Source organism: Gorilla gorilla, chromosome 6, assembly GCF_029281585.2.
Source record: "Gorilla gorilla gorilla isolate KB3781 chromosome 6, NHGRI_mGorGor1-v2.1_pri, whole genome shotgun sequence".
Taxonomy (NCBI): Eukaryota; Metazoa; Chordata; class Mammalia; order Primates; family Hominidae; genus Gorilla; species Gorilla gorilla.
The window spans coordinates 92,809,492-92,821,945 of record NC_073230.2 but is presented as its reverse complement, the minus strand read 5'-3'; the positions used below and the strand labels follow the sequence as shown (position 1 = coordinate 92,821,945).

General features: G+C 38.7%; 1 protein-coding gene across 4 annotated transcripts in view; it reads left to right on the top strand.

The window, feature by feature from the left end:
• The window catches only part of DYNC1I1 (dynein cytoplasmic 1 intermediate chain 1), a 326,316-nt gene that overhangs the window by 245,951 nt on the left and 67,911 nt on the right, over positions 1-12,454 (top strand). For all 4 annotated transcript variants that reach the window (XM_004045789.5, XM_004045788.5, XM_004045786.5 and 1 more), the window contains one exon: positions 10,046-10,192. In XM_004045789.5, coding sequence (XP_004045837.2) covers positions 10,046-10,192 — 147 coding nt within the window. The remainder of the gene's footprint in view (positions 1-10,045; positions 10,193-12,454) is intronic.

Below are 12,454 nucleotides of genomic sequence, written 5' to 3'. Positions count from 1 at the left end.
CCACTGTAACAGGCAGGGAGCCCACAAGCCCTCTCTGCCATCTGGGTATGCATGAGGCTTAGCCTGTGGCTACCAGTCCCACAGAGGTGAGGAAGTAAGAAATGTAGTGCTCAGGCGGGACCCGTGTCTCAAAGAGAAAAGGCACCTGCATTCAACCGATGCAAGTTTTCACAGTATATTGGTGTCAAAGTCAGCCAAGCTGTGGTTCAAATCTGGACTTTGCCACTTACTATTAATTTGATCTTAAGCCAGTGGCTTACTTCTCTGAGCCTGGGTTTCCTAATCCAAAAAATATATATAGGCAAAATTACCCACCTAGTAAGACTGATACAGTGATGTGTAGTATATGCTTGACACTCATTTAGTAAGTGCACAGAAATTTTGGAATGCTGGCCGCAAGTAAATAGCCATGTAGCTGGGGATGACAGTGATAATGTTCATTAGCATTCCTGACAATAAACAAGAAAACTCCTAGTGTCTACATGGAGAGTGATGCCGAAGAGAAGTTGGGACCTAAACCTTCATTTCATTTTTATTTATCATTTTCTAAGAGCCTCATTATTTCGGTGGGGAGGAGAAAGAAGGAGAGATGTAAAAACTAGCAAATAACCTTGAAGGAAATTAAGGAATGGTATTCTAGCAGAGGGACATATCATAAGTTTCTCAATTGGGCTGGTTGTGAAAATGACACGATTCCATAAGGGAAATATCCAGACCTACATTGATGCAGAAGGAAACTTATCATACAATGACACTGGGTCATACTCCATGAATTAACTGTTTCAGAACTGTGTTTTCCATTTTTCTCCATGATATGAAGCACCTAGATGTGTTTGTTAAATACACAGATCACTAGATGTCTACCTTGGAAATTCTGATTAAGTATATCACAGTGAGGACTCAGGAGTTTGTGTTTTTTGTTTCTTCATTTTAATTAAGAAGCAAAATTGTATATATCTATGGTATACAACATGATGATTTGTTTGATATGTATACATTGTGGAAGGGCTAAATCAAGCTATTTAATATACACATCATTTTTTGTAGTGAGAACACATAAAATCTACTCTCTGCAATTTTTAAATATATAATACATTGTTATTAATTGTAGTCACCATGTTGTACAGTAGATCTCTTGAATTTATTCCTTCTATCTAACTGAAATTTTATATCCTTTGACTAATATCTCCCCAGTCCTTCTATTCCAGCCTCTGGTAACCAATGGGGGTTTTCAATGAACTCTCCAAGTGCTTTTTTTTTTTATTCAGATAAGCTTAGGAACCATTAATTTGAAACAGTACTTTTCACACTTGATGGCAAAATGCTAATGCCCCAGTCGCACCCCCAGAAATTCTGACTAAATTGGTATAGGATGTGGCCTGAGCATTTGAGATTTTTTAAAGCAGCCCAACTGATGCTAAGGTACAGGCGAATTTGGAGTAGTAATGATTTAGAAAATAGTCTGAAGGGTACCTGTAAATGATGAATAAGTAATAATTAGATGTAAAGTCACATCACAGATCAATAGAGTCCAGCTCTAATTCAAGGTATGAAAGAACTGTCAAGAATAAGGACTTAAAATAGTTAAACCACGTAAGAAATGATGTAGTAGCATGTGTTACTAGATCATCAGGACAACCTCCATCAACAGGACAGGACCAAGAATTACTACTGAAATTACTGGAGAATGATTTGTTGAGCAAGAAGAGTCCTCTGGACCACTTACAGTGTTTAGAGATGTTTCTTCGAATCAGGAGGTAGTAATTTCTAATTCTATATGGGAATATATTGTTTATCTGTCTTTAAACTACATTACCTAACTCAAATCTTCCAACAGCCCCAGGGAAAATAGGCAAAGAAAATGCCTGTTCCATAGGTAGGGCAGGAACTGTCATGCTCCTATTATAAACAAAAAAAATAAGGCTTAGATACCTCATATCCATTAGAATGGCTAGTACTAAAAAGAAAGCCAAAAAAAAAAAAAAAGGACAGAAAATAGCAAGTGTTGGTGGGGGACATGGAGAAATTGAAACCCTTATGTATTGTGGGTGGAATGTAAAATGGTGCGGCTGCTTGCATTAGTCCGTTTTCACGCTGTTGATAAAAACATACCCGAGACTGGGAAATTTACTAAAGAAAGAGGTTTAATATGGACTTACTGTTCCATGTGGTTGGGGAAGCCTCACAATCATAGTGGAAGGCAAGGAGGAGTAAGTCATGTCTTACATGGATGGCAGCAGGCAAAAATAAAAATAAAAAATAAAAATAAAAGCTCGTACAGGGAAACTCCCCCTTATAATACCATCAGATCTTGTGAGACCCACCCACCACTGCGAGAACACCATGGGAAAGACCTGCCCCCATGATCCAGTTACCTCCCACTGGGTCCCTCCCAGAACACTTGGAAACTCAAGATGAGATTTGAGTGGGGACACAGTCAAACCATATCACTGCTATAGAAAACAGTGTGATGGTTTGTCAAAAAATCAAAAATAGAACTACATGATGATCTTGCATTTCCACTTACAAGTATGTACCCAAAGTAATTGAAAGCAGGATCTCAAAGAGTTAGTTGTGCACCCATATTCTTAGCAGCATCATTCACAATAGCCAGAAAGTGTCCATTGATGAATGAATCGATAAAACCAGATGTGGCTTATGCATACAATGGAATATTATTCAGCCTTAAAAAGGAAAGAAATTTTGACACATGCTACAACATAGATAAACCATGAGGACATTATGCTAAGTGAAATAGCCAATCACAAAAGGATAAATATTATATGATAATACTTATATGAGGTACCTCAAGTAGTCAAATTTGTAGAGACAGAAAGTAGAATGGTGGTTACCAGAGCCTGGTGAAGAGTGATGAGGGATGGGGGATGGGGGAGGAATGAGGAGTTAGTGTTTAACGGGTACCAAGTTTCAACTGGAGAAGATTGGAAGGTTCTGGAGATGGATGATGGTGATGGTTGCACAACAATGTGAATGTGTTTAATGTCACTGAACCGTACACTTGAAAATGGTTAGGATGATAATAAATTTTATGTTATGAGTATTTCACCACAATTTTTAAAATAAATAATTTGAAAATGTGTCCCTCAAATATGCAGACTAACAACTTAAGGCTTAAAGGAGTCACACAGCTAGTAAGGTGTCAGAGCAGAAAGTCAGTTCTTGGAACTCTGGGTCTGCCAATCCTCCCTTTCTACCTCCCTGCCTCTCAGGAAGTAGAAATTGAAGATGATGCTCAGGAAGAAGGAAAGAGGGAGAAATACTCGTTTGAGGAAAGAGCGATCCACGGAGTCCAGACACAGTTGTCTTGAAGACAACAAATAAGGTTGGTAAGTTTCATGAGGTCAGAAACATGTCCGCACACTTTTAACAATTAAGATATATTTTACATACCACAAATTTACCCTTTTAAAACATACAATTTTGTGTTTTTTTAGTATATTCACAAAGTTGGACAATTAGCATTGTCTAATTCCAGAACATTTTTATCATCACATAAAGAAACCCCATATTTAGTAGTCATTCCTCATTCCTTCCAAGCCCAGCCCTAGGCAACCACGACTCAGCTTTCTGACTCTATGGATTTGCCTATTCTGGACATTTTATGTAAATGGAATCATACAATAAGTGGCCTTTTATGAGCTGTTTCAGTTAGCATAATGATTTCAAGGTTCATCCATGCTATACCATGCATCAGTACTTTATTCTTTTTATTGCCAAACATTCCATTGTATGGATTTACCACATTTCGTTTATTCATTCCTCAGTTGAGGGACATTTGAGTTGTTTCCACTTTTTAACAATTATGAATAATGCCGCTGTGGACATTAGTGCACAAGTTTTTTGTGTAGACATATTTTTTCAATTATCTTGGGTATATACCTAGGAGTGGAATTGGTGGGACATATGATAATTCTATGTTTAACTTTTTGGGGAACTGCCAGACTGTTCTCCAGAGTGGCTGCACCATTGTACATTCCCACAAGCATTGTAATGAGTGTTCCAGTCTCTCCACATCGTCACCAACACTTATTTCCATTTTTAAAAAATTATAGCCAACCTAGTGGATGTTAAATGGTATGTCATTGTGGTTTGCACACTACGTTTGTATTCTCAGCATAAAAGCCAGGACAAGGCACGTGATAGGGTCTAAATACTGAAAGCCATGAAAATTCCAAGGAATTCTCAGAAAGGTTATCAGGATGATGGGTTTCTAATCTATGGGAAATCAAATTTTAGAATCAGCTGCTTTTTATTTCTTAGTATAAAGAGTGTCAAGAAGGAGCAGGTAACTAACTCAAACTTTGCTCCAGGGCATCCCCACATTAATGGGGTGATAACTTTTGATAGATGTTTACTCCTCTTAGAAGAATAGCCTGTGCACCCCAGGACAGAGACTTAGAGAGAGGAAGGGAGAGTTTTAGAAGAAAAAAGAGGCTGAATATGTTGGCTCATACCTGTAATCCCAGTACTTTGGGAGGTTGAGACAGGAAGATTGCTTGAGCCCAGGAGTTTGAGACCAGCCATGGCAACATAGCAAGACCCCATCTCTACAAAAAAAAAATTTAAAAATTACCTCGGTGTGGTTGCATGTGCCTGTAATCCCAGCTACTCAGGAGGCTGAGGCAGGAGGATCACTTGAGCCTGGGAGCTCAAGTGAGCTATGACTTGAGCTATGACTGTGCCATTGCATTCCAGCCTGGGTGACAGAGCGAGACCTTGTCTCAATAATAATAATAATAATAATAATTATAATAATATAAAGAAAAAAAGACCCTTTCCCTTCATCTCAATTAAAGTTAAGTGCCTGACCCATGACTCATGTTGTCTTGACCAGCTTCACACCTTCCATGTTGCCAAATGCCTGGTGCTGCATGATTGCCTATAGGAGGGGTTTTCAACAGCAGTCTTCTCCAAATACACTTTTCCATTAACAAAAGAAATATCTTTGTGGGTTTCTTAGGTACTTGCAGAAATACCTACTAGTTCACTAGTAGCTAGAAGCATCTGATCTGTCTGCCTCAAAGCCCTCTGACAGTGAAGCATTTGTTTTTAGGCAAATAAAACATCAGCCACCATTAAACAGCATATGGCAACAATACGACCAGTCCCTCCCTGAGGACCATCCTCTCCCCAGAAGAGATGGTACTTGAAATAGGCGATGCTTTTGAGAGCAGAACCCTTATTTCTCCCACCCAGGCATGATGGCTGGGGAGTGGGCAGAGTGCTACGCACGGAAGGTCACAGGCAACCAGATCAAATGGGAGCCTAGAGGGTAAGCTTCCCAGCCAGGAATGACCAAAGGTTGTTCACCCTGGGCATCTGGGTCTGTGGTTAAGGGGAAGTACCATCTCTAAGCTGGCCTGGATTAGCTCCACAAAATAGAAAACAGCCTCCACAGCCACTTAAAGACGGGTCTGGGCTAACTTGAATTGAGTGTAGTGATGGTGTGCGGTGAGTGCAGGGAGACATTCCAAGCTGAATCTCACCCTCATCTCTGTGGAATTCCCTGTGAATGGTGTAAAATAAACTGACTTCTCTTTAAATAGATGATGAAGAGGTGGAACTCTGTTTAGTGGGTCAGCTCGTGTGCAAGTGAACATGTGGCTATATGGATAAGGAGGTGGTCTGTCTTTGCAAGGGCGGCCAGTAACTGGGCCATCTGCTCAGGATTAAAAAACAAACTGTTTTCTCAGGAGCCTCTGGGCTAAGGCATCTGCTAAAAACATTGGAAACTGTCAACAGAGATGGCTTGGTCTTCGAAATATAGTCTCAAAATTTTGCTTGTCTGAACTTGGGAGGAACATATTGTGCAAATAATCAAAATGTGATGCTTGCCCTCTTAGAAATTGTGGTTCCTAATGTAACACTGTCTTTGTGTTATATGTGTTGGAATATTGACAGTCAGTCTTACCAGTTTTTCATCAAGCTTGTTACATGTGAGCTCATCGTATTTCTGAGCCCCTGATTTGACCAACAATATGGCCACATCAATGAAATCAATAGCCTTGTGAAAATAGAGTTCAACCGTAGCCTCAGGAAAAATTGCTTTGATTAGTTAACATTATTGAAAGATCCTCACCAACTTTATAATTATTTTCCACTTACGTAAACTACTTGATTGGTTTTTCTTTTTTAAATATTTTGTAGAGATGGGGTTTCACCATGTTGCTCATGCTAGTCTCGAACTCCTAGGCTCAACCAATCCTCCCACCTTGGCCTCCCAAAGTTCTGAGATTACAGGTGTGAGCCTCTGCGCCCAGCTTGATTTGAATTTTTAAAGGCCATACGTTATTTTTCAAAGTAATTCTAAGGCATTAACATTTTAAGGAATAAAATAAAATAGGAAATAATTAAGACTATAAAAATATCTATACACATATATATTCTTACAGTATAACAAGGCAAGGAAACTTTTTGTTTCCAGTTAATTTTGTTTGTCTGCATTTTATTAGTCTTCATTTAATAATGCTTTATTATAACACTGAATAACTTAATATAAAATTTCAACTGCATAGGGAAGTAATGAAATTTTTTAAAATAACAACGGTGTTACTAATAATTTTTTTTAGATTTTATCTCCAGAAAAATGTACTGTTAAAAATGAAGGACAAAAAAACCCCACATTTATTAGTAGTGTCAACCAATTTTTCTGAAATGCTTTTTTACTTTTAACCAAATAGAGGTAATTGACAGGATGGTATCATTTGCTCTTTTTATTCACAGTCAGTAAATTCTATGACAATCAGCAGCAACAGCAATGACTAGATAGGTAGCTGTGTGAACAGCAGGGGGTTGCAACAGTAAAAGGTTTCTGAGACCTTTTACTCTGAGGATTGTTGATGTAGACTTTCCAAATTAAAAGAGGAGCCCTCATTGTCCAAACTGTAGTTAAGACTATAAATATATCTATACACATATATTCTTATAGAATAACAAGGCAAGGAAACTTTTGGATGAAAAATAAAAAATTAACTCACTCATCCAAATGTTGGCCACCATTACATCAAACATCAGGGTATGTAAAGACATCTTGTGAAATGACTGAATTCTCAAGTTTACATCTAAACAATTGAAATCTTACTACGTTAGCGTTTTTACATGAACGATAGTGCATAGTGTGTGTACCCTGGAGACCTGTGTTGAACACAGGATATGTAAATATATCTGTATATATTTTAACATATATGTCATGTAATACATATAACATATAATTAATATGTTGAGCTTAAGATATAAGTGAAATTGATGAACATAACTATACCTCATCTTCCAAACAGGAAATGAAAAAAAAAGTCTAATCTTTTTTATCACGGTTATATTGTAAAAATAGGTTTGCAGCAAAACAAAGTAGACTCTGGAGGCAGAACTCTGGTGCTGCAAGGTGGTGTTACTCTTTTTTAGCATTAACTTGACTTTTTATCAAATTTAAATAGAATTCTGAATTTGAGATGGGGGCTTTTGTGACATTTAAAATTTTTTGAAATAGTTTAGTAGTCCTTTGTTGGTGGTAAGTGTTGGATGAATGAATGAATGAAGAATGAACAAATTAATGAATGAACAAGTAGGTATTGGAGTTCTCACTCTATGGGGTTGGGTTCTAGTTGATTGCCAACTATGTGTTTCAGTTTTATATAAATACCTGCACTGCTGGTTTTCCTCTGGTTTAGTCTCAACAAACAGTACAAGCTTGGCGGGGGATATTTGCTTGGATTTAGCTGAAACATAGAAGCAATCAAGTGCTTGAATTCTGCATTTTAAAAAATTGAATGACATTCCTTTATCCATATCGATTTGAGCTTTGGTAAATTCAATTGTCGATACCACCTGGATAATTTTAAATCTTTCTGAAGCTTTAAAAAAAAGTTTCCAACATAGCTCCAGCAACATAAGAATTTCATCAATTGAAAGCTAAGAATCATTTCTGTGGGATGTGTAAAACAAGAAGCTGACCAGCATTATTTTCTTTTTCTTTAATTCAGTATCATTATTGAGAGTTATTCTTGAACTTTATGAAAACCAGATTGGGGCATGAGCATGTTCTCCATTGAATCATGTTCAAGGAATTGAAACTGAAAATCATTCAAAGTAGGGAAACATGACATTGAAAAATAGTCTACATTCTTTATTCTCCCTCAGAGTATCTGAGGCTGTTTCTAACTAGGAAGCCTTAGGCTGATAGGAGATCTGAGTTTGGTTTCTTGTTTTTTGTCTTGTTCTGTTTTATTTTTTTTTTAATAGATGTTTAGTTTACTAGTCAAAAAGAGGTCATAGGTTTTTGTTTTGGTTTTTTTTGTTACTACTTTGCTGGTGTATCAGTTATGATGTTGGATCCTCTTACTCATTTGCTCCAAAAGTTGTGATTTCTCACCATTGTCCACAGAAAAAAATTCCAAATAATGTCATTCAAGGCTTTCTGCTGTCTAGCCCAGGCAATCTCTTAGTCAGACTTCCTACTATCTGATTCTTCCATGCAATCCCCTTCCCAGCCAGAAAAGACTGTGAGCTGCTCACAAGTCTCATTTTGCTGCCTCTAGTCCTTTTTCTTCATTATCCTATCCTTCAGGAATGCCTGTTGCTTCTCTCCACTCTTTGAATGTTCCATATATACTTCAAGGTGTGATTCATCCTCTTCCATGAGGTCTTTCCAACCATCTCACCATTTCCAGCCTCCTCTCCCCCTCCCTAACTAAAACAAATCTTCCCCTTCCATCTATCCCCCTCACACACAGAGACACACCCACACACTCCACATGCTCCTACAATTTAGTCATAGCATGTATCACATTCAAGGCTGCTACTTGGGTGTGCAAGTTGTGCTCTGCACAAGAACGTCAGGCCAAAGGGACACGTGGGGATGAAAATCCATCTTACTCTCCATTTGCCAAGGCATGCACCTGCCCATACGACTGTGTTTCTGCAGAGGATACCTTTTTCTGTTTTCCTCAAAGGCACCGTATGGACTGGTAGCCCATCTGTTCATCTGCATCCATGTTTTTTAGTTCCCTTTCCCAGAGCACAAATTTGCTGAGGGCAATGACTACCCTTTTATTCCTACCATTCCTGGTACAGTGCCTTCCTTATACATGGTAAGTTCTCAGTGACTTCATTTAATTTAATTAAGGCATGAAATGTATTGACTAAAAACAATTACTTTAGCTTATAAATGCAAATATGAAAAGTACCGTAGGAATCAAAATGGTCTTAGCAGATGCAGAACAGTTGATTCTCTGACTTTAAGTGCATTATGGTTCTATCTCAGCTAAGTAATTTCCTACAAAGTGTACTGCCCGGTAGTCTTTTATGGAGCTTCAGAAACCACATTTGTGACAGACTATGACAGACCATGGCAGAGCTGGACTGAGATCCATTTCTGGTTGTTTGTTAAAATAGGCAAGGAATAACATTAAGAATTTTCTGAAGTGGGCAGAATTAAGATCAGGAAGAATGCCCATGGGAGGTGAGGGAATTTTAGGAGGAGCCAATTGGATCAGTCTGAGGTCAGTATACTTCCTGGAAGTCTACATTAAGGGAAAAACAAAAAGAAGACCTCATCTTAAAGGCCTTGAATGTAGAGTTACTCTGCCTTTACCAACACTGCAAATTGTGTAACTTGATGTGGCCATGCTCTCAAAGTAAAGAATTGCTTAGTAAAGGCTTTAGTGGAGAATTAATATTAGTTCTGTTGCAATTCTATGTGACAAATGGGAAATGTCCATAAGGCAAGATTTACAGACCACAAAACAATGATGTACTTAAGATAGGTTTCATACCTATTTGATAAAATGGACAGGACTTCAAATTTCAGATTTCAAGGAGTAACCATTGGTCAGCCTCTCCAAAGAAAGTCCTGTGCCTATGTACAAAATTTCTTAGTAACTATGCACTTTTACAGTCCCAGCTTTAAATTATTTTTTTGTTTTCCAGGACGTGTTGAGTTTATGTGATGAACTGTTTTCAGGAAGAAACAAGTCACCTACAACCATTTCACATTGCATCTCTCTCTCTCTCTCCTTTTCCCTGACAGTCCTCTGTGATGTCGGTCTGCTTTGCCCGTTTCCATCCTAACTTGGTGGTTGGTGGGACTTACTCGGGCCAGATTGTCCTCTGGGACAATCGCAGTCATCGAAGGACTCCAGTGCAGCGGACGCCCTTATCAGCTGCTGCACACACGGTAATGCAAACTTTTGCCATATCCCTGTGAGCCGCCAGGCCCTGAGAGAGAAAATAACTCTACTCAAAAAAGTATGGATGTTTTCAGTAATGCCAAGTTAGGAGGATCTACTTTATTATGATTGAATCCTGACCAACTAAAAGTTGAGTGAAAAGTAGATGAAGGAAGCACTGGCTTTAGGGATGTCTCTTAATAACCTACATGTGCTAGCATGTAGGGAGGATCTCCTTGGCTCTCCCAAAGGCCACCAGTGAAGAGAAACCTTGGAAGAGGCATCTGTGGAATTGTTTTCCCAAAGAAACCCTATGCATTTACATTATAAGGTGGAAACACGTATTTTCAAATAGATCCTGAAGAGTAAGGATTTCACATCAAGGGATGATATATGGGACTTTTGCCAACCGGCCTTTTCCATGTGTGATTGGAGAGAATACTTTGACTTTAAATTCTGGAATGTGTGGTGTGAGTCTCAACATAAAGTCTACAGTGACAATATAATCCCTGGGGTTAAAAGTCAACATCTCAAAACCATTTCCCATAATTTAGTAGAAGAGGTTCAGTATAGTGTTCATAAGACAACTACTCTGTCATTTCCTTTAAGAGAATGACAGGTGTGTACAGCAATTGTTCAGAGGAATGAGAAGACAGGCGTGTCTCCATCAATCCTTGCTACCTTGACACTCAGGGTAACTGATGTTCTTTCTCTGAAATGCCCAAATTATGCCCAAGAATACAGCTTTACTCTTGTTTTCAATTTCCTTAATGTGCTTGCTGCATTTGTTTCATATGCTGGACTCAAAAGCACTCTGGCATGAAAAAGGACTGCCAGCTGTTTAGCTAAGTCCATGAGGAGGAAAATTCTCCTACTCTTGTAAGATTATCAATGGGAAATGACAAATACCAAGTCAGCCCCAATTCTGATTGACTGGGGCCAAAGACACATGCAGGTGAAACTAGTTCTTGGGAATCTTGGGAAATTGCTCTTGCCTGCCCCATTTCCCCAAACTAATAACAGAAAATTGTGGCCCAGGAGAAGGTGGGCTTGATGCAGGTGTTTGGTGAAGTAGTGTGAAACCATGCCTTGGCCCTGTTTGGATGGCTGGTGTATTTCTGAACATACCTTCTGAAATTTCCAAAATTGAAAATCCAAATGTTAGAACATTTAGCAGTAAGCTTTTGGGGAAAATTCAAAACCAGGAGCTCTTCCAAAAAATTAACATTTCTTTTGTGAGTAACTTAGAGTGTGATCATCACAACTAAAATACTATTATTATCAAACTTACTGATGTTATTTCTGTTAGAAAATAAAATAGGCCTGGCATGGTGGCTCATACCTCTAATGCCAGCATTTTGGGAGGCCAAGACAGGTGGATCACTTGAGGCCAGGGGTTCGAGACCAGGCTGGCCAACATGGAGAAACGCTGTCTCTACTAAAAATACAAAAAGTAGCTGGGTGTGGTGGTGCACGCCTGTAATCCTAGCTTCTTGGGAGGCTAAGGCATAAGAATCGCTTGAAACCAGGAGGCAGAGGTAGGAGTGCGCCAAGATTTTACCACTGCACTGCAGCCTGGGCGACAGAGGGAGACGTCCTCTAAAAAAAAAAAAGAAAAGAAAAGAAAAAGAAAGGAAAAAGAAACAAAACTTGTCCACTTTTCTCTTTTGCTGTTTTTTGTTGTTGTTGTTTTGTTTTGTTTTTTTTCGGGGGGATTTTGTTTGTTTGTTTTTTCTAATCTATAGCTAAAAGTGAACAGTTAATTTTGTGACTGTCTTTCAACTTTCACTATTGGCTGACTGATTGGTACCAGGATCAAAAAGGAAAAAGAGGCCCACCACAGATTACTCACTAATTTCCTTTCACACCCACCAGACATATGCATTTGGGACAACAGGAAATCATAAGTAAAACAAAATCCCTCAGGCACACAGTAAGTTTATTTCCAAGATAAATAAAAACAATCTGGCATCTATACTGGAAAAATGAGGTGTACTGTAGCTTTCTTCTTCCTTAATGGTAGAGTTGTGTGTGTGTGTGTGTGTGTGTGTGTGTGTGTGTGTGTAGGCATGCTCCAGTGTCTGCTTCTGTTTTGGTTTCATTACACCTCTTTTTTCTTTTAAACTGAGTTTTATTACTCATGGAAGCACAGGCCAGTAGTGCTGATTAAAGCCTGGGAGGGCTGCCACACACACTTTCTCCGGGCACATGGCTCTACACATTCTTCTAGACTTGCTTTCTTTCTCTGCTGGACCTTTCTGAGTCTTAAT